At 57.3% G+C, this 25,338-nt stretch overlaps 2 protein-coding genes across 40 annotated transcripts in view; both read right to left on the reverse strand.

The window, feature by feature from the left end:
- KANK2 (KN motif and ankyrin repeat domains 2) overlaps positions 1 to 3,150 on the reverse strand; it is a 24,106-nt gene extending 20,956 nt beyond the window's left edge. For 2 of the 3 annotated variants that reach the window (XM_004277381.4, XM_012535786.3), the window contains exons 1-2: positions 1,498 to 3,150; positions 377 to 492 (exon numbers count right to left, since the gene is read on the reverse strand). In XM_004277381.4, the coding sequence (XP_004277429.1) occupies positions 377 to 413 (37 nt within the window). In that variant the 5' untranslated portion in view covers positions 414 to 492; positions 1,498 to 3,150. Of the gene's footprint in view, positions 1 to 376; positions 493 to 703; positions 918 to 1,497 lie in introns of all 3 variants that reach the window. The other variant, XM_033401161.2, reaches the window with a different exon arrangement.
- Positions 3,151 to 4,159: 1,009 nt separating this feature from the next.
- The window catches only part of DOCK6 (dedicator of cytokinesis 6), a 43,144-nt gene continuing 21,965 nt past the window's right edge, over positions 4,160 to 25,338 (reverse strand). For 8 of the 37 annotated variants that reach the window (XM_049707149.1, XM_033401134.2, XM_033401133.2 and 5 more), the window contains 30 exons: positions 25,077 to 25,238; positions 24,233 to 24,396; positions 23,461 to 23,565; positions 21,203 to 21,295; positions 20,863 to 20,958; positions 19,983 to 20,123; positions 16,901 to 17,014; positions 16,537 to 16,707; positions 16,049 to 16,188; positions 15,792 to 15,961; positions 13,459 to 13,619; positions 13,005 to 13,187; positions 12,769 to 12,895; positions 12,396 to 12,480; positions 12,143 to 12,239; positions 11,874 to 12,008; positions 11,173 to 11,325; positions 10,833 to 10,991; positions 10,617 to 10,717; positions 9,744 to 9,936; positions 9,500 to 9,643; positions 8,275 to 8,406; positions 8,164 to 8,178; positions 6,733 to 6,858; positions 6,531 to 6,620; positions 5,967 to 6,203; positions 5,465 to 5,608; positions 5,277 to 5,383; positions 4,848 to 5,009; positions 4,160 to 4,403 (listed from right to left, as the gene is read on the reverse strand). In XM_049707149.1, coding sequence (XP_049563106.1) covers positions 4,361 to 4,403; positions 4,848 to 5,009; positions 5,277 to 5,383; positions 5,465 to 5,608; positions 5,967 to 6,203; positions 6,531 to 6,620; positions 6,733 to 6,858; positions 8,164 to 8,178; positions 8,275 to 8,406; positions 9,500 to 9,643; positions 9,744 to 9,936; positions 10,617 to 10,717; positions 10,833 to 10,991; positions 11,173 to 11,325; positions 11,874 to 12,008; positions 12,143 to 12,239; positions 12,396 to 12,480; positions 12,769 to 12,895; positions 13,005 to 13,187; positions 13,459 to 13,619; positions 15,792 to 15,961; positions 16,049 to 16,188; positions 16,537 to 16,707; positions 16,901 to 17,014; positions 19,983 to 20,123; positions 20,863 to 20,958; positions 21,203 to 21,295; positions 23,461 to 23,565; positions 24,233 to 24,396; positions 25,077 to 25,238 — 3,950 coding nt within the window. In that variant the 3' untranslated portion in view covers positions 4,160 to 4,360. Of the gene's footprint in view, positions 4,404 to 4,847; positions 5,010 to 5,276; positions 5,384 to 5,464; positions 5,609 to 5,966; positions 6,287 to 6,530; positions 6,621 to 6,732; positions 6,899 to 8,163; positions 8,179 to 8,274; positions 8,407 to 8,617; positions 8,697 to 9,499; positions 9,644 to 9,743; positions 9,937 to 10,616; positions 10,718 to 10,832; positions 10,992 to 11,172; positions 11,326 to 11,349; positions 11,573 to 11,873; positions 12,009 to 12,142; positions 12,240 to 12,395; positions 12,481 to 12,768; positions 12,896 to 13,004; positions 13,188 to 13,458; positions 13,620 to 15,791; positions 15,962 to 16,048; positions 16,189 to 16,536; positions 16,708 to 16,900; positions 17,015 to 19,982; positions 20,124 to 20,862; positions 21,050 to 21,130; positions 21,981 to 23,460; positions 23,594 to 24,232; positions 24,397 to 25,076; positions 25,239 to 25,338 lie in introns of those variants that run through there. The other 29 variants (XM_004277382.3, XM_033401136.2, XM_033401159.2 and 26 more) reach the window with 26 other exon arrangements.

Below are 25,338 nucleotides of genomic sequence, written 5' to 3' on the forward strand. Positions count from 1 at the left end.
CTTATTTGCCCAAAGGATGGGAGGCCACCGGGTGCTCAACTGCTCAGCTGTGTCTGCGGTCTCCGAGCCTTCCCCGGCCAGGGCAAGGCCCTGTCACCCCCTCAGACCCTCCCAGGGCAGGGCTGTGCCTCCAACCTCCCAACCAAGACAGGACCCTGTCTCCCCCCTCAGACCAACCTCCTTCCCTGGAAGACCCAGTCTCTCCCATCACACTCTCCAGGGGAGAGCCAAGTTGTCCCTCTTCAGGCCCTCAGGGCAGGGCTGCGTCCTACCCTCAGCCTCCTCAAGGAGGGCCCTCTCCCCTCCCCGAGGCCGTGTCTCCCCTCCCCCACCTCCAACCCCAGGGCAGGGCCCTCTTCCCCGTGAGACCCCTGACCTGGGAAGGGGGCTGGCACGTGCAGGACTTGGGCCATCCTCCTGCCTGCGGACGCTCCTCAAGAGTCACTTGGGCGACTGTGAATCAGACCACCTGCAGCACGGGCTGAGGCTTACCTGGGGAGAGGGTGTGATGAAGCCCCCCCCCAGTTGGGAATCTGCTGGGGGAGGGGAGGGGATGTGGCCACCTCTCCCCTCTGCCCCCTCCACCTCCCCGCAAGTTCCCCCTTCCCCTGGGCGTGGGACCCTTTCATAGGTGCACACCCAGCCTGGCTGTGGAAAGGGGTGGGGAGCCCCCAGAGCCTGGAACAAAGAAACCAAAACTCACAGTCTGCCCGCACATCTGTCCGGCCCCTGGACAGGCTCCAGCTGTTCCCACAGCCCCGCCTCCACAAGGCTCCCGGGCCCAGGAGGAGCCCTAAGCCTGACAGGCCCCACCTTTCCTGAGCCCCCTCCCCTTAGCCCAGGCAAGAGCTGGCTGCTGGGACAGATGGGGGCTTAGGTGGACCGAGGGCTGGGGCACTCGTGGGGAGACAGCCTTCCTGCAAGGATCCGAGGAGACAAGAGACACAGGGCACAAAGAGGAATAGAGCTCAGGGTAGGGGACCCCAAAACAGAGCTGGGTCAGGCCAGGCGGTGCGGGTGGGGGGCGGTAGGGAAAGTTGGGGGGAGGCAGCGAGGAGCAAAGCCTTTTCCCTTTATGGAAACAATTTTCTCTAAAAATAAACAGTTTCGCTGCCGGGCTACACGAGAACTTCCTGCCCCCACCCCCCCACCACCCCGACCAAGGACGCGTCCGGCTCAGGGCTGGGGGGGGGGCGCGGGGGGCAGCGCGGCGGGGATAGAAGGCCGGGTGGAGGCCCGAGAAGTCGTGGGGGTGGGAGGAGGAAGTAAGAGGGGGTGCCTGGAGGCTTCAAAGAGGAGGGACAAGGAGGGCCTCTCACTAACCTGCCCCCCCCAGCCCTGGAGGCTGGCCAGGGCACTTTTGTCCCCAACACTCCACCTGAGTTTGGCCAGTCCTTTCTGCTGTCTGACCCCTAGCCACCCTGCTGCAGAGGTCCCGGCCCATCCCACCACCAGAGAGGACCCTTTGCAAGCTGCAGGTGCTGGGGCAGTGGGTACCTGGGAGGATGGGCCAGGTGGGCCACCTGCTGGGCATGAAGGCGGGGCCGGGGCTCCAGGGGCAGCCAAGCTTCTCCTGTCTCACACCCTCCTTGCTTAGCGTCTTGCTTCGTCTCTCCACGTCTCTCTGTGTCTCTCCAAGTCTCTGTCTCTCTGTGTCTCTCTTCACTTGTCTCTCCCTGTCTCTCCACGTCTCTGTCCTCACTTCTCTGTCTTTCAATGCCTGGAACACACAGTCACCCAATTGTAGGAAATTTGGTTTTCCAGCTGCCTGGAGGGCCATTCCATGCACAGCAGGGAGGTGATCAAAAATATTTTCTGCAGGGACTTCGCTGGCGGTCCAGTGGCTAGGACTCTGCACTTCCAATGCAGGGAGCATGGGTTCGATCTCTGGGGAACTAAGATCCCGCATGATGCGTTGTACAGCTGATAAAATAAAAGTGAATTTAAAAAAAGTTTCTGGGGACCTGAGAGAGACTGGAGGCAGGGACCAGGAACGGTCCCCGGTGTGGAACCCTGGAGGTGGAGGGTGTGAGGCGAATAACAGTAATAACTATAATCATCATCCCGGCAACTCATTTGATCATCATGACAACCCTACCAGGTGGGTAGTTATCACCCTGTTTTACAGATGCGGTGTTTGGGGACACAGAAATACACAGTGACTTGCCCAGGGTCACTGAAGGGGGAATTAGCTGGGTCTGGATTTGAATCCTAAGCCTGGTAGATTCCCCCACTGCCAGCCAAGCCACCCTTAAGCCCCTTGCCACATTCCTCTGCCCATTTCCCAGGCAGAGACTGAGGTCTGAGGGTCTCCAGCCACCTGACCGTCTTCCACGTGGGCCGGTGACTGACTCCAGGTGGAGAAAGCAGATGGTGGGGCAAAGTGTAATGGTGGTGGGTGTCTGTGGCTGAGGCTCCTCTCCCTCTATAGGACCCCTGGAGAAAGCGGAGGACACGGGATAGGACAGAGAGACATGGAGAGAAAGGGACAGGACACTCCAAGAGGGGACAGGTGGGAGGCTCAGGGAAGGGGCGGGGGGTCCCGGGCAGGTCTGAATGTCCGGCGGGGTCTCCCTAAAGCCCCCCTCCCAGACCAGCCTGGACGTCTCTGGGGTCTTCCCGCTCCTCTCCCCGCCTCAAAGACGGGGGCGAGGAGGACCCCGCCCCGTACAGGGTAGGGGCGGGGCCTGCGGGGTCCCCAGCTAATGGCAAACAGCTGCTGCTCCCCACGCCGGCCCAGCCGCCAGGCCGAGGCCCAGCCCGGCCGGACGCCCGGCCGCCTTCCCGCCGCCTGGGCCTGGCTCCGGCCCGGCCGCGGAGGAGGGCGAAGGAGGACCGAGTGGGGGAGTGGGGAGGCGGGACAGAGGTAGAAAGGAGGATGGAGACGTGGGAGAGGGGCAGAGGGGAGGCAGTGATGGGGCAAAGGGGTAGGGAGGAACGGATGGAGGATGGGGTTGGGGGAGAGAAGCAGGGACAGGGTCAAAGATGAGGACGGCGCAGAGGCGCGGGACCAAGACACTCAAAGTCCGGAAAGTTTGGGCATAGATGATGGAGTTGGAGGCAGCAGCTGGTAGAGACCGGCGAGATCGCGCCCCGGGGTTAGGGGTGGGGTGGGTGGGGTGGGGACCACGCTCGAACCCCGAACCAGACTCGAACCCCGACCCAGCCCGGGTCCTACTCGCCTCGCGCGCTCCGGCCGCCGCTGTCCCAGCGTCCCGCCGCCCGTGCGTCCTCAGCGCGCCGCCGCCCGAGCGCCCGGCCCTCGGCGGTAGCTCCGCCCCGCCCCGCCCCCGGGCTGGCCCCGCCCCTCTAGTCGCCAGCGGCCCAGCCACTGTTGAGGGGGATGGGGGGGAAACACGATCGCACCTGGACGGGCAGGTGTGTGTGCGCGCCTGGGGTATCCGGCCTCGCCCCCTCTTCCTGTCCTCGGGGCAGGGTCCCACCACCGCTATCCTCCCCCCCGACAGCTGCCGCTGGGCCGCTGCGGGGGGCGGGAGAGGGCGGGGCTGGCCGGGATCCAGCTCCTGGAGGGAGGGCGGTGGCGGCGGCGGCATCTGCGGGAGGTCACCCCACCCCCCGCCGGCTCAGGGCTGGAAGCCGCCCAGCACAGGCCTGGTACACGGTGGCGTGACCACCGCGGGGCGGGAAGGGAGGGCTGGGTCAGCGCGAGGCTGCACAGACCGTAGCTAAGGCCTGGGTTCCATGGCCAGCCAGACCTGGGCTCCAATCCTAACTCCACCAAGCCTTTACTTGCTGCCTCAGTTTCCCCATCTGTAAAATGGGGCTAAGAATGCTGCCTGCCTGATAGTGGTGTTAAGATGATTCTATAACCATGAGGCAGGGGCCTAATATAGGTCCCTCAGGCAGAAAGGCTCATAAACGGGGCAGTGTCTTTGCGGGAGCCAATTATACAGGGCTGGGCACTTAACGAGAGTTTAATAAATGTTACTATTATTCCCCCTGCACACATGTGACATTGTCCTTTGTGTGTTGCCTTCCCCACTAGAATGTCAGCTCTACAAGGGCAGAAATTTGCATCCGTTGTCACTGCTGTGTCCCTGGCACCCAACTGGTTCTCAGTGTCTATGCATCAACAATCAGGGTGTGCAGGTAGAGGGTGCACATGGGACCCAGCTCCCAGGGACCACACCACACAGGCTGTTTATAAAAACCATTTTAAATTAGAAAAGGTAAGAGGCATCAGTGCACACAGACGGGAACAGAGGGACAGAGGGCCCAGACCCATGTGTGATGTGGTCACTCCATGGCTGAGTGGGCAGTGGGGGAGACTGTCAGGAAGGCACAGACAGCTGAGTCCAGGGTGCTGGTTCCTCTGGGTGTGGCTTCAGGCCCTGTGGGCTCAGAGGTCAGCCTTCCGGAAACTTGCTCTGTTCAAGGAGTTCCTGGGGGAGGAGTGAAGTGGATCAACATGGCCACAGGGCCCCCAACTCCATAATGCTCCCCAGCCTCCTCCCCCTCCCCCTTTTCCTCCACCCTCCTCCTCCAAGGAGGTCTTCTATGGTCTTCCTGGCTCCTTTTACATTGGTTCTGATCTGACCATGGAATCAGAAATTCTCTCTTAGAATCCACCACTGGAGATGTGAATCACGCCCATTTTACAGATGTGGGAACTGAAGCTCAGAAAAATGAAGTCAGTCACACACCTGGGAAATGATCAGAAACGGTTGCCCTGAGCTTGAATATGTGTACGTGTCTGAGAGGCCACATGACTGTGCAAAGCCCTGAGCACCCGTGTTGATGTGCACGTGCATGACGGCCCCCACGCTCTGCCTGGCTTTGCCTGCCCCCTCTCTCCCTCTCTAGGGTGGGAGGCCTGGGTCAGGCACCTGAAGCCGGCTGTGTTTGGCACCAGCAGCTGAGGCAGGCGCTGGGTGAGCAGAGGCTGCAGAGCCTCCCGCAGGCGGGAGTAGTTGCGCTCCAGCTCACGGTGGTACTCCTTCTGGTCCGGCCCAATCAGGGCTTTGTTCTTCCGCAGCGCATCCTCGCACCTGAGGGAGGACCAGATGGCAGGAGATGCTCAGGGGCTGACACTCAGAAGACAAAGCAAGACCAGAGGTGGGGAGTTTGCGAGCTGGGGTCAGGCATGCAGAGGAGCCTATAATGCGGGTCCAGCAGGTGGATGTGACTTAATGGAAATCAGAGAGGCTACAATGGGGGCTCAGGTTTACAGACAGGCTGTACTGGGGAGTCAGATAGGCAGAGAGCCATAATGCAGGGGTTAGAGGGACCCTGACTGGGGGGGTGGTCAGGCCTACTTCTTGCAGAAGTCCTTGAAACAGAGCCGCAGCTTGTTGTGATGCCTGAAGAGCTTAGGGTCTTGCGGGATCTCGGCCAAAAACACCTGGGCCACCTCCAGTGGACCCTGTGGGGTGACAGGGGCTTGTGACGATGTCTGCACGGCCCCTGGGGGCCTCAGGCAGCCTGCATACCCCACCGACCGTGCCTGGTTTACAGTGGGCCCCACGGAGCCCTGCAGCACCATCTGCAGCATTTTGGCATCAGGCGGGTCCTGCTCGGTGGCGAAGGCCAGCTCCCGGGTCTTCTTCTGCATGTCCTCAATGGCCACCTCTACTGGCGTCAGCACTGTCTGCGGGGTGGAGATAAGCAGGCACACGTCGGGGCCTGAGGATGTGCTGACCCAACCCAGCCCACGGCAGCTTGGACCCCAGCTGGGGGTGGACAGGGGTACAAGAGGCTGTAAGGAACCAGGTCTGGGGCTCCTGCCTGCTTGGGTCTGGCAGGGTGGGGGTCAAGGTTCAGCTGCCTTTGTCTGGTTCTGATAACTCTGGTCTGGTTCTCGTCCAGCCTTGGGTCAGCAAGGTCTGGAAGTAGGGGTTTGAGTCTGCAGATTAGGGTCTGGAGTTTGGGGGTCCCTGGCCTCCCTTGGTTTTGGGGTCTCTGTACCTCCCCTCCCCGGGCCTCCCCCAGGCCTGGGCCCCGCCCACCTCCTCCCGGTGGCACACGCGGATTCGTGTCTTGATGTAGGGGAAGGCGTGATCTGTGCTGAGCAGCGTCTTGCGCTTGTGCTGCTCAGGCAGCTCTCCGTGTGCGCGCCCGTCCGGCGTGAAGGGCGTGCAGAACAGGAAGGTTCGCAGCCCGTAGTTGCGGTCGAAGTAGGTCACCCGGTCCTTGAGCTCATAGGTGTCGAAATGCGGCTCCACATACGTGATCTGGATGTAGGCCTGGGGCACGGGGCTCAGGGGTGAGGCTCTCAGCCCCAATACACACACCTGGGGCTTGCTGGCCTCCCGCAGGGGCCCCATCCCTGGAGAAAGGGGATTTGGGCCTCCTTGGGTCTGGGGGCTTTGGATCTGGGGTTCCCAGGTCTCCCTATATCTCCTTTGGATGTTTGGGAATCCCATGAGGAATAGGACGTGGGGTCCCCAAGGGAGATAAGCTTTGGAGTTTCCCAGAGACATAGGATTTGAGGGGCCGCAGGATTACAGTACTCGGAGTCTCCCTGAATATAGGATTTTGGGGTCCCTGGGGGGATAGTAAGGAGTCCTCACCTTCTGGGGGTCCAGCTTGGTCTTGTCCACAGGGTTAGAATCTTTGATGATCTGGACCACGTCCTCCCCAAATCTCTCCGTGTAGAACTCCTGAAAACACGGGGCTGACTCACAGCTGCAGCCCCAGTGCCCTGTCCCAGGGCACCCCGCCCCAGGGCAGCCCCGTGCCCTGTCCACCCGCCCCCCCACCGCCAGGACGTGCCTCCAGCCGGTGTGAGATCTCGGCCAGCTTCGTGATGGATGGCTCCTTGTACACGAACTCCTGTTCATCTAGGTCACCAAAGCGGGCACCGTAGAAGCCCACGCGGAAATATGTCCCGAACACACGCTGGGGCTGTGGGAAAGCTGCTGTTGCCCAGGAGGCCCTGCTGGAGGTCCCCCTACGCCAGAGACACATGGGTCCTCAGGCCCCACGTGCAGAAGAGGTGGGCATGGGCGGAGGACCCCGGACACCCTAAGAACATCGCATCACAGGCACAGGCAGGGGCATGGACCCACATGACTGCCAATTGCCCACACCCTCACTCTTTTTCCCCAGCCTGTCTCCTACCTCCCACAAATCTTTATTCTCATTTAACACAAACCCCTAGTTTCTGATTCTCCCTCATGACCCATGCAGTTCTTCAGAGTCTGGATCTCAATATGAAATGAGAACCGGGGCCCTATTGCTCATAACTAGGTCCTCAATGCCTATAGGTCTGGGTATACAGTAGGTGCTCATATGCATGAGTGACTGAGGGAAGGCATGGCCGTTTCTTGCTCTGGGACAGAGGCTCTAGTTCCCTTGTTCCAGTGCATCCCCTCCCCTCCCAGATCTAAGTTTGCCAAGAAGGACCCCCTCCCTCCAGGTAGGCTACTTTTCAGCGGGAAGGATGGGGGTGGCTCCATGTTCACTCACCAAGGCAGATCCAGGCAGGGTGAGATAGGTACCAGGAGATGGAGGTGGGGAGCAGGGGGCAGAGAGACAAAGTCATGGGTGAGGTCAGAGGTCACAGCCCCCAACCCCCAGAGTCCTGGTTATGCTACCCCATGAGAACTATTCCATGGGCAGAGACAGGAGATCCGGGGAGGGAGAGGACTTAACCGCCCCGCCCAGCTCCCACCCAGTCCTCCCCCCTTGGTTCTGGGTTCCTGCCATCTTTGGCCAGAAAATTCTCCCCAAACTAGGAGATGCCTAAAAATAGACCCAAGTCGGGGAGAGGCGGGAGAGGGGGGACATTAAACGGCAATGAGCAGAGACCCTGGGGGAAGCTGGGGAGACAGGGAGAGACAGAAACCAAGAGACACACACAGAGAGTGATCAAGGAAAGAGGCAGAGACAGGGAGAGATGGACGGAAAGAGACCAAGAGACACAAAGAGAGAGAAAAAGAAACAGAGACAGAGGAAGTTGGAGGCCCCCCCTTCCAGGCAGTGACCAAGCTGGCCCTGCCTGAGGGAGGGGTGTCTCTGGAGAGCTCCCAGCTGGGTGAGTCACAGGCTGCCCTGGAGATCTGGGGCAGGGAGGGGGGCTCCGGGGGGGAAGTAGTGGGGTGCGTCATCGCCCACTGAGCCCCCGCGGCCAGGCAGCTGTGCTCCTCCAGCGCCCCCTGGTGGTGCCTGACCACTGTTGACCAGAGGCAGGTGGCCACTCACCTCCCAGCCGGAGCTCTGTGGGTGGGGACAGAAGGGTCAAGGTCAGCTGAGCTCGGCAGGGGCCAGGGGCAGGGGCTGAGGGCAGGGCCTGAGAGGGCATCCTGGGCCCACCTGGTGCATGATCTTGGTGAAGGCCTCCTGCAGTTTGCCGTGCACAGCAGCCAGCTTCTTGTAGTCGCGGTGGGCTTCCAGGATGGGGATGAGGGTCTTGTAGACCTCATTCACTGCCTCGTAGAGCCCACCCTGGGGGTGGAACATCAGGATTTCCAGCACCAGCCCTGATCTTCTCTCCTGCCTGGAACAACCCTCCTTCCATGCTCCTACCCACCCTCCAGGGTGCCATCTTCCATCACTTCCTCCAGGAAGCCCACCCTGACCACACCTGCCCCAGATGGGGTACCAGCCTTTCCACTCAGCCCCTACAAACATCCTCTGTGGTCTCCACCATGCTTACTATGGACCCGGTGCTGTGTACATGTACACTCTACCCATGTTCCTTCATTGGTGGGAGGAGTCATCATCTTTTTCCATTCCTCAGAGGGGAAACTGAACTTCAGAGACGTGGAGGGGCTCCCCAGGGCCAGGACCTGAAGGCTGGCCCTTCTGGCATGGTGTCTAAAACCTCCACACCCAACTGCCTCCCAGCACATGGTAATGGCCGCTCCTGAGTGCCGCTGGCCCCCAGTCAGGGCCAGCATCAAGCCTGGCATACGGCAGGTATCCTGAGCTATTTGCTGACTGTTAGAGATCTGTGTCTACCGTCTGGCTTATTCCCAAGGCCTCTGTCTCTGAGACTCCAGCAAAGTGATCATAATAATAAAAACAACAATAACAAAAAAAAAAACCTCTAGAAAAAAGGAAAAAAAAAAAAGAAGGCTTGATGCAAAGAACTGAAACAGGATGGTAAATATAGGTGGTCACTGAATTTGAGTGCTGGGTATGAGGGGTGGTGGGGATACAACTTTCTTTTATGTATTCTTGAAATTTTTTATAACAAAAAAGAATTTTAGGGACTTCCCTAGTGGTCCAGTGGTTAGGACTCCACATTCTCACTGCAGGGGGGCCTGGGTTCAGTCCCCTTAGTCGGGGAACTAAGATCCTGCAAGCCACAGGGTGCGGCACAAAAAAAAAAAAAAAGAATTTAAAATGGTAACTGAATATATTCAAGGGTTTTATGGGGAAAAAGGCAGGTAACGGGGCCTCTGAGGGATCCCAGTCCTTCTCCGCAAATCCCCTGCCCAGAAAGGGTCCAGGCAGCAGCTTCACCTTGAGGCTCTGGGAGCGGGTATCGGGCCCACGAGCAGATGCACGATGCCGCCCCAGCCCCAGGCCTCACCATGGTGAAGTAGGCGGCCGCCTGTTCCAGCAGCCCCACCAGCCCCAGCTCCGTGAAGTGCTTCCCGGAACAGAAGCCCTCCTCATCAGGCGACAGGATGTCGTCAGAGATGGCGGACTCCTCCAGCACGTTGGACGAGATGTTCTGGGGTGGGAGGTGGCATCAGAGCCTGGTCCTCGGCCCACGTGTGCCACCCCCTGCCCGCCACTACCCCACCCCCCATCCCCCCATCCCTGCCGCTCACCTGGAAGGAAACACAGCCCACAGGCAGGTGGCGGCTGTCCTCCAGCAGAGCGAGGTACTCGGCCACCAGGGCGGCCGCGTGAACCATGCACTGCGCAGCCTCCGCGTGGTTGCCCAGCTCTGCGTGCTTCCCCGCCATGTTCTGCAGCCATGTCAGCCGCAGGTCTGGGGAGCCCTGGTAGCCCCGGGCAATCCTAGAACCCAGGTGAGGGGGGATGTGAGGAGGATGGAGACTCACCTTGCCCCCCTGCTCACCCCTCACTTGTCCATCCCCTTCACCTGTGGCCCCACCCATCTGCCCCAGCCAATCTCCTCACCTTTACCCCATTCACCTGTCTCCTAACTTATCCCACTCCTTACCTGTCCGTCTCTTCATTACCCCCACAAGTGTCACTCTGGGTCTGCCCAGGCCCATCCCTTCTGTATGCCCCCTGCCTTCTCTGTCTCCATCACCCGGGCCCCCATCTCCCACTCCCCAGTTTCTTACTAAATACCCTTCACTCTCTTCCAAATCACTTGTTCCCCTAATCTGTCACCCCTTCATGGGTTAGCACCTCACCTGTCTCTCCTACCTGTCCCCCTCACTTATTCTTGTGCTCCTCTGTCATCCTCATCTGTATGTTCATCCGGCACCATTTTTACTTGCTCATTTACCTGCCCTCACCTGTCTGCTCACCTGGCCCCTCACCTGTCTGCCCTCTCACTTGGTCATCTTCACGTGTCTCCTCTCCTGGTCCCTCTTCACTTGTCCATCCTTACTTGTCTCTCTTATTACCTGTACGCTCACCTGCTCCCTCCCCACCTGTCCCTCTCACCACCTCCTCTCCCCTCACCTGTCTGTGAATGGCTGAAGGTTCCAACCGGCCCTCCTCACCTGTACATGAGGTCAATGAGCATTTCCGGGTCCTCCTGATGCTCCTTCATCTTCACCGTGTCAGTCAGGATCATGTGCAAGTTGAACATCAGGTCCTGGACCTGGAACGGGGGAATGGCCAGGAGTGACGGAGCCGAGGTGGTGGGGTCAGGGGTTAAGCATGGCAGGGCAAAGACCCTGGCTGCGGAAGGTCGGGCGGGGGTCCGGCGGGGTCACCTGTTCAGCAAAGGTGCTGTCCCGCAGCCCCACATCCTCCTCGGCATAGGTGAGGATGGTCTTGAGTGAACGTCGCAGGTGCTCTTCGCTGAAGTTCTGCGTTGTCCCCACCAGGGACGAAAGTGACATGGTCACTTGCATCTTCACGCGGGCAAAGTTCTGGGTAGGCCGGGGAGGAAGAGCACGCCTGACTGTGGACCTCGGACCCTCACACCAGAGCCTGCTCGACCCACTGACTTCACCCCTCTCCCCTCCTGCCGTGCGTCTATCGCGTCAAGACCCCTAGTCGGCCGCCCTCCCCAGAGCCGTAGATCACCCCCACCGCCACACCCCCACTTACGTGGCCAATCTCGAAATTCTGGCGCATGAGGAGGTAGAGGGAGGCGCTGGCGTGCGTACGGATGGCGCTGATGCGGCTGCCGCAGTGTCGCAGGAGCCTCAAGCAGAGGTCGGCACACAGCTCTGTGTCCTCCTCAAACAGCAGCTCTGGGAACTGGCCCCCAGGGCGGGACAGACACCAGTCAGCCCCTCCCCGTTCTGGCTCAGAAGGTCCCCGATGGGGACATGGGCAGAAGCATCGGTCTGTGTTCTGCCTTCTCGGGCCAAGCCCAGCAGCTTTTGGCGTCAGACCTGGGTTTAAGCCCTTACTGTGTGACTCCGGGTGAGTAATTCTGCCACTCTGATCCTCAGTTCCCTCCTCTGCAAGCTGTAGCTAAGGAGTGTCTGCCTGCCTCATGGAGCTGCTGAGCACACAACAGTTGCTCAATGAATGGGCTGTGACTGTTACTCTTTTTTTTCTTTTTTTTTTTTGCGGTACGCGGGCCTCACTGTTGTGGCCTCTCCCGCTGTGGAGCCCAGGCTCCGGACGCGCAGGCTCAGCGGCCATGGCTCACGGGCCCAGCCGCTCCGCGGCATGTGGGATCCTCCCGGACCGGGGCACGAACCCGTGTCCCCTGCATCGGCAGGCGGACTCTCAACCACTGCGCCACCAGGGAAGCCCAACTGTTACTCTTAAGAAGCGTGGCTGTCAGAGGTACTCACCTTGGATACCAGGGCCCGCTGTGTGGCCAGGCCGTGCTGCAAGAAGAGGGCACTCTGGGCACTGCCCAGACTGTACAACACAACCTTCAGTACCGCGCCCAAGATACTCTCCCGGGCCTCTGACAGCATCACCGTCTGGGGGGCCAGAAATCCAGCTGTTAGAGACTGGGGTGGTTATGGAGTCAGGAAAGGAGAGGGATTCTGGAGTCAGAGATCACAAGGCCCTGTGGTGGGGTCAGAGGTGAGGGAGGTGCTGGATCAAGCCCTACCTGCACGATGATCTCCAGTGTATCCAGAACTACCAGGCTTGCCTCGGTTGCCAGGTTCCCGTCCACCAAGGCCTCGTGTTCCATTTCATCCTTGGTCCTGGAGGGGACAGGAGGGATTGAGGGGGCCTCTCAGGGCCAGACTTCACCCCACGGCTGAGGTCTTTCCCCTCCCTCGGCTGCCCTGGGGCGGGGGGGACGCCAGTTCTCTGGACATTGGTCTAACCCCAGCAAACTGCTTCCTGCCCACACCCACTTGTCCACACGGTCCGAGGTTTGTCTCCAGTGTGTGACGCTCTTCCGCCAGCGTACATTCTCCTGGTTCCCAAATGGGCTCCTCTCTGAGACACACAGGTGCATGTTCACAGATGTGCAAAAACAGAAAGACACACGTGACCATGAGAATGGATCCCACGCACATGGCATCCCTGTGAGGACGCTGGGTGACGTGGATGCAGTTAGACGTGAACAGGGAACACAGACACCCACGTGTACGGGGATAACGCGTCGACTTCTTTCTGGGAAAAGTAAGCCAAATAGAGGCAGAGATGGTCCCCGCCTTGGGGCCCCTGGTACAAAGGCTGGGAGGCACCGGGTAGGGACGTGCATGGGGTACATCTCCCTCTCACCACGGCTCCGTCGCACCATCTCCTGTCGGGCTCCAATGGTGCCCAAGATAGCTTCCTCCAGCCGGGCCTTCATGTCCAGTGACTTCTTGAACGTGAGACTGTTGATACGTTCAAAGGCCTTTTTCCCCTGCAGGAACAGAGAATAAGTTCGAGGTTGACTCTGATCTTTTCTGTGGGCTAACCTGGTCCTGCTTCTTCTGCCTCCTATACCCCAGTCCCCTGCCCACCCCTCAAACCTTGTATTCAAAGGCAGCCAGACAGAGGTACAGCAAGTCCAAGAGACGACCCAGTTGAGGGAGGGCCAGGTCCGCAGCCCAGCGCTGCAGCAGGGCTGGCTCAGCATTCTTCAAGACCCACAGCACACACACCAGCAAGGTCCGACTAGACTCGGCGGAGAGGGCACAGCCCGAGCGAGCAGCCTGGGGGCAGAGAGGGGACAGGGCACTCAGAAGGGAGAGAGGTGACTTTCATTTTTCTCCATGTTAAGATGAGACCTGGCCAATTGGTACTTCATTGCATAAATTCCATTACCAGGTTATTGGACACACAATGTCCAAAATACAATAAAAAAATCACAAGACATGTGAAGAGGCAGGAAGATGTGATTGATAAGGGAGAAAAGACATTAGACGCAGGCACAAAAACAATCAAATGTTGGATGGGGTCTCTGGGGACAAGGCTGGTACTCACTGTCGCTGGGCCCTGGGAGATGCTGGCCCGGGAGCCAGGGGCCAGGGGGCCACCAGCGATGGCCATGGCCACTGAGGGGTTGATGGTGCCTCCCATGTCCCCTTCCCCTTCTGTGTCTGAGTCGAGCATAGAGGCCAGTCTTGACCGCTGACCTGGACCCTCTGGGTCAAGAAAAGAATGAGACCATGGTTAAGTGCTGTCTCTGTCTCAAATTTCAGCTCGCAGGTCACCTCCTCAGGGAAGCCTTCCCTGATTCCACCCCCCAGACCAGGGTGGAGTCTCTAGTTATTGACTCCCAGAGCTCACTTATTGTACTTGTAATTAGATACATGCATCATGCAACTGTTTCTAAGATCCACAAAGGCCTGGACTATATCTGCTCTGGCCACTCTAAACTCAACACTTAGAACGTGGCCTGGTGCACAGGAGCAGTCATTGTAGAGATGACGACGATGATGATGATGGCAATGGTGACAACCACAATAATAAATGCTGCTGCTATTATTATAGCACCAACTGGCGCTTACATAGCATTTCCTGTGTCAGGTACTGTTCTAAGCACTTTAACAATATTAACTCTTACTCTTCAAAACAACCCTAAGAGATAAGTCCTTTTATCACCCTTACTCTTTAGAAGAAGAAACTGAGGCACAGAGAGGTTAAGTTACTTTCCTGGGGTCACACAGTAGGTAAATGGTAGAGCTAGGATTTTAATCTAAACAGTCTGGTTCCAAAATCTCTGATCTTGGACTTCCCTGGTGGCACAGTGGTTAAGAATCCACCTGCCAATGCAGGGGACGCAGGTTCAATCCCTGGTCCAGGAAGATTCCCACATGCCACGGAGCCAGTAAGCCCGTACGCCACAACTACTGAGCCTGTGCTCTAGAGCCCACATGCCATAACTACTGAAGCCTACACGCCTAAAGCCTGTGCTCCGCAACAAGAGAAGCCACTGCAATAAGAAGCCCGCGCACCGCAACAAAGAGTGGCCCCCGCTCACCGCAACTACAGAAAGCCCGTGCACAGCAACGAAGACACAACACAGCCAAAAGAAAAAAGAAAAAAAAAATCTCTGATTTTAAAAGAGTACTCTCTCCACTGCCCCCCTCCCCAAAAAACACAGTCTCATCAGAGAGAGAGAGTTGCTGCCAACAAATACAGAACAGGTTTCACTCCACAGAGTCTTGAAATAAAAGGTCAAAGTCAACTGAGTTTTACTAAAGCTCCAGCCCAGTTTAACCTAGCTGAATTCCTGACTGGATTGAGGTAATCAGCCCCTTATCCTAGCTGCCTAAGAGAGAGAAAGGGGAATGCTCACTGGGAAAAGATGACATTGCTTCAGTCCTGATGTTCCTTTTACATGCAATGTCCAAAATACAACACAAAATCAGAAGATGTGAAGAGGCAGGAAAAGGTGACTGATAAGGGAGAAAAGACAATAGAAGCAGGCACAGAAATGATCAAATGTTGAAGTGAGCAAAACTTTAAAATAAAAAAGATGCACAAACATGGGTTAAAAAAATGGAGAATTTCAGCAGAGAACTAGAATCTACAACAACAACGAAATCAAAATTTACAACTGGAAAATATAAAATTTGAAATTCAGAACTCAGTGGAGGGGATTAATAGAAGACCAGACACAGCAGAAGACAGAAGTAGTGAGCTCAAACACATATGAATAGAAAGTTTCCCAACTCAAGCACAGGGAGCAAACAGAATGAAAACCAGAACAGAGCACAGCAGACACTTGTAACATGATCATAAAGGTCTAACATACGTGTAATTGGAGTCTCAGGAGGAGAGAAGAGAGAAAACGAGGCAGAAAAAAAAATTCAAGAGATAACAACTGAGAGTTTCCCCCGAATGACGAAGGGGATCAACCTACCAATCCCAGGTCTGTGTTTCCAACCACTGAACACACTTGTCCATCAGTGGTGCCAATGAAAGTGCATATAAATGAACGAACACAGGGCTCTAACTGATGTTCCCCACCTTGCCCTCCTCACACCTCTTTCTAGAAGATAATTCACCTCCCATTTATTGCACGCTGACAATATCCCAGTACTACACGTGCTCAGATTTTCACCAGATTTTCACATAATCCTAGGAAGTAGCTGGTGCTACCACTGTCTCCATGTTACAGGTGATAAATCTGAGGCTCAGAGAGGTTAATGGCTTTCTTGGGGCCCCACAGCAGGACTTGGACCCACTCCTCTGATCCTAACACCCATGTTTTTACTCCTAACATGCTCGCCCACCTTTCCCGATCTGAGCCTTGTGGGATCAATCAGGCCCCCAGATTGTGGGACCCCGCCCCTCCTTGCCCTGCTGACCAGCAAAGTCATGCAGCCGTGGCAGTGTGTCCCGCGCCAGTGACAGCAGTGGCAGGTATAGCTCGGCCACCCGGGCCTTCACAGTGGCCTCGGCGTAGCGGGGGTCAGCATCATGGCCACAGAGCAGGCTGTGGACAGCACTGATGGCCTTCTTGTGCAGCAGGGACGCCCTGTGGGGTAGTGAGGTGCTCAGGACAGAGTGGGTGTGGCTCCTGGACCTTCCTCCCACCCCATGGCCAGGCAGGGCCTGTGCTCACCCCTCGGCCTCAGGTTCCAGGGCCAGGGCCAGTTCCGTCAGCAGGAGCCCAGCCAGGAAGTGCTGCTGCCGGAACGACCCACTCAGCTCGAACATGCTGATCACCTTGGGGTCTGGGGTCTGGCTGGAAAAGGTGGAGCTCTGGAGAGGGGGACAAAGCAAGGGACCAGGGGCCAAGGGTCAGAGGTGAGAGGTTAGGGTTAACTCATCTGTGAGATGACAGGGCACAGGGTCCAAAGTCAGAGATTTGAGAAATGGCAGATGGAACGCCAGTCTGGGAGTTAGCATTTAGGGGTGAGAAATCAGAAGCTGGTCCTCCCAGGAAACTGCTGAGAATGCAGGGTCAGAGGTGAAGGGTCAGAGGTACGGGGTCAGTCCCCTGGGCAGTGGCCTATTGCGAAATGGACAGAGATGAGGGAACCACACAAGAAGGCTGAAAGGTAAGAGGTCATAGGTAAAGAAGAGGAAGCAGATGTGAGGCCAGCCCACCTGCGAGGTGGTGGAAGATACGGAGGGCGAGGGTGAGGCCGGGGGTGACAGGGGGCAGCAAGGGAGGTTGAGGGTCACGTAGTGCTCGTGGCCGCATAGGATGCGGGTGAAGTCCATGCGCAGGGTCAGCAGCACCGCCGGGTTGGGAGCCGACTGCAGCCGTGTGGCCACCTGCAGGGGAGGGTTCAGCGGGTGACACTACACTGCTCTGCCCACCAATCCACACCACCCCCTGCCATGTCCCCGCAGGTGTGCTGTCCCCTCCAAGTCCCCCACAGGTATGCCGTCCCCACCACATCCCCGCAGGTGTGCTGTTCCTACCACGTCTCTGCAGGTGTGCCATTCCCACCACGCCCACCCCTACCTGCTTGTAGTGAGCCCGGACCAGGCTGAAGACAAAGCCGCGGTCCACCAGGGACAGCAGATCACTGAGGAAGAAGGCCAGGCTGGCGTTGAGGTGCTCGGCCAGCTCCACGTCCTGGGGGAACAGGGCCTGTCAGGCCATGCCCACCCACCCCATCAAGCCTCCATCCCTGCCCTTGGCCTGGCTCTCGCCAAGGCCACCAGTGACCCCTAAGAGCCGTGTCACTGCCCGAAAACCCTGGGTCTCCTCGACATGCCCTTGTCTCTAGGCTCTGGACTCCCAGGCTTCCTGGTTGTCCTCCTCCCTCTGACTAGCCCTTCCCTTCCCCACAGTTAGTGTCTACCCTCCCCCGGGCTCTGTTGAGGACACTCTTTTTTATTCTCTCACCAGATTTGAGTAACACAACACAGATGGCAGAGACTGGCTGCTGACCCCCTACCATATCCTCTCACAGGTATTGGGACGCTTTTTCAGAGTTCAGAGCTGGGTAGGGACTACATTTCCTAGCCTCCCATGCAGCTGAGAACAATCATGTGACCACATCCTGGCCAATGGGATTTGAGAGGAATGACGTGGCCACTTAAACAGAAGGGGCAGGTCCTCCGGTTTCCATAGCCTGTAATGCCTGATGTGGCAGGTACCATAATGAACTGAGATGGCCAGGCCCACACCGTGGGGCCCCCCGTAGCCCACCTATGCTCAGAAATAAACTTTGGTCACATTTAAACCATTTGTGATGATGTTCAAGCAAATTAACCTTTGCCCTAACTGATAAACCCTAAGAAATCATTTAACAAGCATCTATTATGTACCAAGTCTTGTGAAAAAGACAGACATGGTCCCTGCTGATTGTCCAGCTCTCAGTCTCATGGGGGGGAGGGGGATGGGGGATAAGAGTATTCCAGATAGCTCTATGTGTTTCAAAGACAACTAACAGGGTGCTATTTCAAGAGAAGCCTGAAGGGTGAGCAAGAGCCCAGGGGAGAAAGGCGTTCTGAAGAGAGGGAACAGTAAGTGCAAAGGCCCTGGAGCAGGAAGCGCCTGGCACGTGTGAGGAACGACAAGGAAGGAGGCTCCCATGGCCTCAAGGCCCAGCTGCCCTCCTGCTTTCGGGAGCTACTCTTGGCCTCACAAGTTAGCCTCGGTGGCCCGCAGTTCCCTGCAACCCAAAGAAACAAAATACAAAATCCACCTGAGCTCTGAGTCCTCAAGTGGGGCAGAGACTTGTGCGTGGAGCCTGATACAGTTGGTACTCCATAAATGTCAAGTGAAGGAATGAAACCGCTGTGGCCCGTCACTGATACCCCCCCAGCGCTGTGACGAAGGTGCTTCTCAAGGGCATTGTTCTTCCCTGCAGCCCTTTTTTTTTTTTTTTTAAAGAAGATGTTGGGGTTAGGAGTTTATTAATTAATTAATTTATTTTTGCTGTGTTGGGTCTTCGTTTCTGTGCGAGGGCTTTCTCTAGTTGTGGCAAGCGGGGGCCACTCTTCATCGTGGTGCGCGGGCCTCTCACTATCGCGGCCTCTCTTGTTGCGGAGCACAGGCTCCAGATGCGCAGGCTCAGTAGTTGTGGCTCACGGGCCTAGTTGCTCCGCGGCATGTGGGATCCTCCCAGACCAGGGCTCAAACCCGTGTCCCCTGCAGGCAGATTCTCAACCACTACGGCACCAGGGAAGCCCCTTCCTGCAGCCCTTTTGAGGAGGATTTCCTCATAATCTGGATCAGCCTCCGGGAACTCAGCCCCTGGGGAGGCTCTAGCGAAACAAGGTTAAAACCTTTGAGACCAGCCCAGAGGTCGCAGGGGATTGCACAAGGACCAGCTTGGGCCAACTAGCATTTCAAAAATCTGGAAAATTCCCATCAAATCCGAAGTCCCCTTTCTCTTTAAAAATCAGACATTCTGGCCACATGCCCTCTGGTCCACCATAAGCCCTACTCCCCCAACTGAAGCTGGTGGTGAGGGTTCAAATCCCCATTCTGCCCATTCCCACTTATATGGTATCAAGTTGTTACTCAGTCATTCTTTGCCTCCGTTTCTCCAACAGTATAATGGAGGAAACAATACTACTAACTTCATGGAGTTGTTGGGAGAGTTTAATGTGATCCATCTAAAGTATTTAGGTAGGGGCTTCCCTGGTGGCACAGTGTTAAGAATCCACCTGCCAATGCAGGGGACATGGGTTTGAGGCCTGGTCCGGGAAGATCCTTCATGCCGCGGAGCAACTAAGCCCGTGCACCACAACTACTGAGCCTGCATGCCCCAACTATTGAAGCCTGCGTGCCTAGAGCCCGTGCTCCGCAACAAGAGAAGACACCGCAATGAGAAGCCCGCGCACCGCAATAAAGAGTAGCCCCCGCTCGCCACAGCTAGAGAAAGCCCGCGCACAGCAATGGAGACCCAGTGCAGCCAAAAATAAACAAATAAAAATAAATAAATAAAATTCAAAAATAAAGTATTTAAGTACACAGTAAGTGCTCAATAAATGCATAATTTTATTACTATTATCATTGTCTGCCCAGCTTCTGTGAGCACTGGAATTAGTGGTCCAGGGCCTGGATAACCATCAAGGTCTCGGAACATCAACATCCATTTACCAAGTACTTACTGTATTCTGATACTGTGCTAAGGGCTAATGCATCTGCCCTGTCACCTCTCTGCCTTCACCAACTCCCACTCTCCACTTTGTTCACTTCACCCCAGCCACTCACCGCCTCACTGCTCCTCTGACAGTGGCACGGTCCTGCCTCAGGGCCTTTGCACTTGCTGTTCCCCCCGACTGGAGTGCTCTTCCCCCAGATATCACATAGATTGCTCCCTCACGTCCTTCAAATCTTCCCCTAAAAGTCAGCTCCATGAGGGTAAGGAACTGGGTCTGTTTTGTTCACTGCTGTGTCTCTAGTTCCCAGCACAGGGCTGTGCTTAAGAAATAGATGTTGCGTGAACAGGCTGATTCAGCAAATGGGATTTGTGGTCTTGTAGCCAGGAGGCACTGGACAGGACTGATGCCTCATGTGGCTGGCTCTATGTCCTCCCTAAGCACCCCTGCCCCACCCTCCCTCCATGGAGGCCCCTCCCCCTTACCTTGTGGACGCGGGTGATGACCTCCAGGCCCACAGAGCCCACCAGGGCAGCAATGTCATCCAGGAAGCGCCCAGGGAAGCGAAGCTTGCGGGGTGTGTCCAGCTTCTGGCCCAGAAGCAGGTGCAGCGCCATGCTTTTCACCTGGGGGTGGGGGAAGAGGGTGGGGGGTGGGTCTTGAGGGGCTGTGGGTGGAGGTGGCCTGCCAGAAGGGAGCAGATGGGTGGGCTGTGAGTGGTGGCTTGAAGTGGGCTAAAGGTGGGCATGAGGGGTCCTGGATGTGGCTTGAGCCCTGTAGTTATGGGGTGAGAGTGGGGCCTGATAGCTGTGGGGAGGGCCCAAGAGCTGTGGGTGGGACTTTGCAGGTTGTGGGTGGGGCTTGAGAAGGACATGGGCGGGGCCTTGAGTGGGTGCGAGGCTGAGAGAGTATGGGTGGGGCTAGAGCAGGTCTCCAGGGGTCAACGTCTGACTGTAGGTAGGAGGGTGGGGCTTGAAGGCCCACCAGATTGAGGGGGGACGGCTGTAGTCAGGAGGAATAGTTCAAGGCACCTCTTGAAGAGTTTGGGGGATGTCTCCAGTCTGATCCCAACAGTTTCCTTCTCTCTCTTGCAGGGGAGGCCTCCTTGCTAGCTGGGGGTCTCTCAATGGTCTTATAGGGAAGGTGGGTAGTGGGGATCCTTCTCGCTGTGCAAGGGGTTTCAGGGAACTTTCAGGGGGCCTCTCCAGGGAGAGATTCCCTTAGGCATCTCTTATCTCTCTCTACGTGTGGGTCTCTTGGGGCCACTTCTCAGGGGGCTTAGGTACAATCTCAGGGGGCTTCTCTCCCCAAGGAGAGTCTCCCCTGGGGGCCCCTTGTTCTTGGGCGGGGAGGAGGGCGTCTCACCATGAGCTGGAAGAAGAACCAGGCATGCTGCAGGACAGCCTCGCGCACGGCACTGCCGCTGACCACCCACTGCAGGGCCAGCTCCTCGTGAAGCAGCTGGGGGCAGGGGCAGGGATCACAGAGAGCAGAGGAGCCCACCCCGTACCCCCGTCTGGAGGGCGTGACAGGGGAGGATGCAGCTGGAGGGCTTGGGATTAGAGCAGCGAAAGGCCATGCAGGAGGAAAGGGGCCAGGAGGAGTCAACGTGCCCTTTCCCCGGGCTCTCCAGACCCTGCTGGGCTCGAGGGCAAGGGAGCTCTGGACCCCAAAATGGAGTCACCCACCCCCTGCCTCCCACTACCTTCTGCACAGTGGGTCTCGGCTGGGTGGCTGGTGGGGTCGAGGAGGAGCCCTCGAGGTAGGAAGAGGTTCGGCTAGAGCTGCGGTCGATGGCCTATGATGGGATGACGAGGGGATGGGATGGCGAGGGGGGTCAGAGTGGGTGCAGGCGGTATGGATAGAGGAGAGAGCCAGTCGGCGTGGATGGAGGAAAGACATGGCCGTGTGGCCAGACAGCGGGGACGTGGATGGGGAGAGCCGTGTTAATAAAGACAGAAGAGTGTGGGAGCGGATGGAGAGAGTAAGAATGTGATGGAAGAGACGGGAAGAAGCAAGACACAGGTAAGGAGGGGACAAGCAGGGTGAACGGAACAGGCAAGAGTGTGGGCGGGAACCCATCAGATGGAGCAGGACCCAGCAGACAAAGATAAGGGGAAAGACATGGGAGGAGTGGAGGTGGGGAGGGTAAAATCAGTGTAGACGGAGAAGAGAACGTGGTCAGAGCAGGTGAGCCAAGTGGGGACGAGGGCGGAGAGTGTGTGTGAGTCCGTGAGTCCAGGGATGGACAGAGGAGGCGGAGGGCACCAGGGTGGAGGAGGAAGAGTGCAGACAGGGGTGTAGAGTGTAGACAACGGGGATTAAAGGGAGGATGGAGGAGGAGAAATAAGAAAAAGAAAGATAAGGACAGAGGAGGTGAGGTGGTGATGAGAGACGGTGGGAGCAGCCAAGAGAGCCCCAGTTTCCAGGCCTGGCCCCGCTCCAGCCTTGCTTGGGGCCTTGCCAGGCCTCAGTGTCCCCATCTGTGAAATGGGCATGAGGTGCTCAAGCTCCACTCTCCCTGCCTCCTTTGCTGGTCAGGTGAGGCCGCTGACAGGGAGAGGAGACCCAGTGATGGAGCTGGCCCGGCCTTGGAAACTGCCCAGGTCCTTGCCTTGGGCGTGGGGGCCCCCCCAGCTCCCACAGTCCCAGCCACACGCCCTGGGCTCCTCAGCCCGCATCAGATGGACCATCTACTGCAAAGGCCAGCCTCGCTGCCGCCTCCTGCCTGGAATGCCTGCCCTCCTGCCACCTTGTCACCTCTTATGTGCTCTTCCAGGCCCAGCTGACACCCCAGAGAACTGAGGGCACTGGTGGGGAGACCTGTTAAAAACATGGGGGGACTGGAAAGGCCCATGAACCCAGACTCCCAGCAAATCTTAGAAGACTGTCCAAAAGTCCCCCTGCTTGTGCTGTGAACAGTTCCCTGGCTGCCATGCGGTGCAGGTTGCCTAGGTGACAGGTACAGAGCTGGAACACGGCCTGGGGCCAGGTATGCAGGGAATCCAGCCCTTGGTGCCCAGGGGCCTCTGAGCTTGGTTCCAACCTCTGCCTATGCCTTTCCCTCCATCTGGAACACCCACCCTTCACTGGCTGGCTCTATCTTACCCTTCAGGTACCAGCAAAAATGTCACCTCCCAGGAGAGGCTCCCCAGACCACCCAGAGGGAGGCTGGTGGCCTGTTTCAGTTCGTTTCCTTTCAGGTATTTTCACCCCCTGCACTTATATATTCATGTGTTTGTTTGATGGGTGTCTCTCTCCCCGACTAGCCAGTAACTCAGGGATGAAGCTGGGTTGAGGATCTATCTGCCCAACAAAATCTTGCCTGTGATGCCCTAACTCCCTCCCAGGCTCGGACCGCTGCACTGAATAGCAAGTCTTCACTTCTGAAAATTCAGAACCTGGGGCGCAGGAGGAGCCCACAGCAGAACCAGGACTTGATCCCGATCCAGGGTCTGATGGCAAAGCCCCTCCCCACACCAGGTCCCAGGAAGGGGCAAAGCAAAGGAAGCTGCCCACAGGGGTCGCTCTGCCTGAAACGGGGTTGGGGAGCCCAGAGGTTCAGTTCCATCCCCTGGGCATCATTCAGGCTGCTGTGTCAAGGGGACAGTTGAGTGTCTCCCGAACAGAGTGGATTAAAGAGAGAGAAACAGGCCATGCGGGACAGTGAGGTTAGAGCGGCTGAATGTGCATATCATTTGCATGCTATTTGCATACCACCCTGCCCCTTCTGTCTCTGCCTGAGGCTGTGGTCTGTGTGGCAGCAAAAGGCTGGTTAAGATGACCCTGTGTTGCCTACAACATCCACTCCACAGCCCCAAACAAAGGCCCGGGGTGGGGGGGAGGGGGGTCCGCTGCCTCCTCCAGGCAGCCCCCCTAGGTTAGTCGGCCCCAGCCAGGAAGGTGGGAGGAGCTCATGCTGAGGTGGGGTGACACACGTGCAGGGGCAGGCAGGGAGGGCACCTGTCTGGGGTCGGCCCCACAATAAGGGGGTGCCCGTCGCAGCACCGCCTTGCTGCCTCCTGGAGCATAAGCAGAATTCACCCAGGAGTGTGAGCGGTCGATACCCTGGAGATACACGGATAAGTGGTAGCATCTATGGGCAGAGGGCAGGGAAACCAGCGTGAAACACCAAGCGTGCTCACTGTCCTGGGCCACACGTGTGCCCACGTGGACACCCACACGCAACCCTGGAATATGTGTGTGTGCGCAAATGCGCATGGGGTGCACACGTATATGCATCCCGCATACGTCTGTGCGTGGAATGCATGAGTACATGCACCCGCGTTCCCATGTGCGTGGGGTGCGTGCATATACGTGCCCCGTGTACGTACATGCATAGGGTACACATGAATGCACCACTGCGCTATGTACATGGTGCTCTTTTTTCAAGATCCAGTCACCTGTCCTTGGGTCAGCCTAAGAGTCCGAGTCACAGCTCCCAACCTGTGACAGCCAGGGCCCAACCCTAATGTCCAGGGTCAAGTCTATTTTTTTTTGGCCAGTCTGCGTGGCTTGCAGGATCTTGGTTCCCTGACCAGGGATTGAACCCGCACCCTTGGCAGTGAGAGCTTGGAGTCCTAACCACTGGACCGCCAGGGAATAACCCAGGGTCAAGTCTTCATCCATGCTGTTGGCTGTCTTTCCTATCCTCTGTCAATACTGAGATCTTTCACCTGCCCACCTGGCAGCCATGACCACTGAGGCTGGAGAGAGCAGGGGCCCCTTGCCCTACCTTGCTGGCCAGGATGCGGGAGACCTCGTCATCCACGGAGCCAGGGGCCACGGCCAGGTCAGGGTTGCTGCTGCTGATACTCTTAGAGCGGGCCAGGTAGAGGCTTGCGGGGCGGCCAGGGCCATGGGCCAGCGTGGCAGGCTGCAGCGTCACTTTAGGGGCCCCTGATGATAGAAGGAATATATATGCTCAGCCCCCTGCCCACCTGCCCTCATGACCCCCTGCCCCTTCCCAGTCAGCTGCCTTTGGCGAAGTCACTTTCTTTCTCTGAACCTCTAGGTTCTTCACCTGTAAAATGGGTGTGATAATGGCTCTGCCTCACAGCAATTTTGGGGAGAATGAAAAACACTGAGAACGGTGCCTGGCACATTATAAGTCTTAGTGTTAATTGTCAATTATTTAGCAAATGAAAAAAAATCCAACTTTATTGAGCGCTCAGTGTGCCAAGCATTTTGCATGGATTACTATGCCATTGACTACTACTAGCACCCCTGTGAGAGGCACTATTATTATCATCGTTTTATAGATGGGAAAACAGGCCCAGAGAGGTCAAGTCACTGGCCCAGAGTCACAGAGCTTGTAGGCAGAACTGAGATTCAAACCCAGACAGCTCTGCTTGAGTCCCTGCTTGCTGACTGGCTGAATCACATGCCACTCAAGTTTACAAAGACCACTCCCCTGGGGCTGGGGCAAAAAGTTCTCTCTCTCTCTCTCTCTCCTGTAAATTGCCCAAACCAACCAAAGCCTGTGCAGCCTCAGGACCTTTGCACATGCCCTTCCCTTTGCTTGGGATGCTCTGGTCCCAGGTATTTCCCGTGCCCCAGGGTCTCCCACCAACACTCACCACCTGGGAGGCTGGGCTCCGTGCCAGGCAGTCGGAAGGCATAGTAGACATAGGCAGCCAGCAGTGGGCAGTGACCACGGGCATCCTGGGCAGCCTCCAGGCTCCGGTGGACGAGGCTGACTACATGAGCCATTGCTTCAAAGGCTACACGACCCAGGTTTACTGCCGGGCAGAAGAGAGGTCAAGTTCCAGGTCCCAGGGCTTCCCACTTCCCCAGGGAAGAGACTTCAGGGTCCAGGGGGCTCAAGTGGCCCAGGGGGGT

Source organism: Orcinus orca, chromosome 3 (assembly GCF_937001465.1).
Source record: "Orcinus orca chromosome 3, mOrcOrc1.1, whole genome shotgun sequence".
Classification (NCBI taxonomy): domain Eukaryota; kingdom Metazoa; phylum Chordata; class Mammalia; order Artiodactyla; family Delphinidae; genus Orcinus; species Orcinus orca.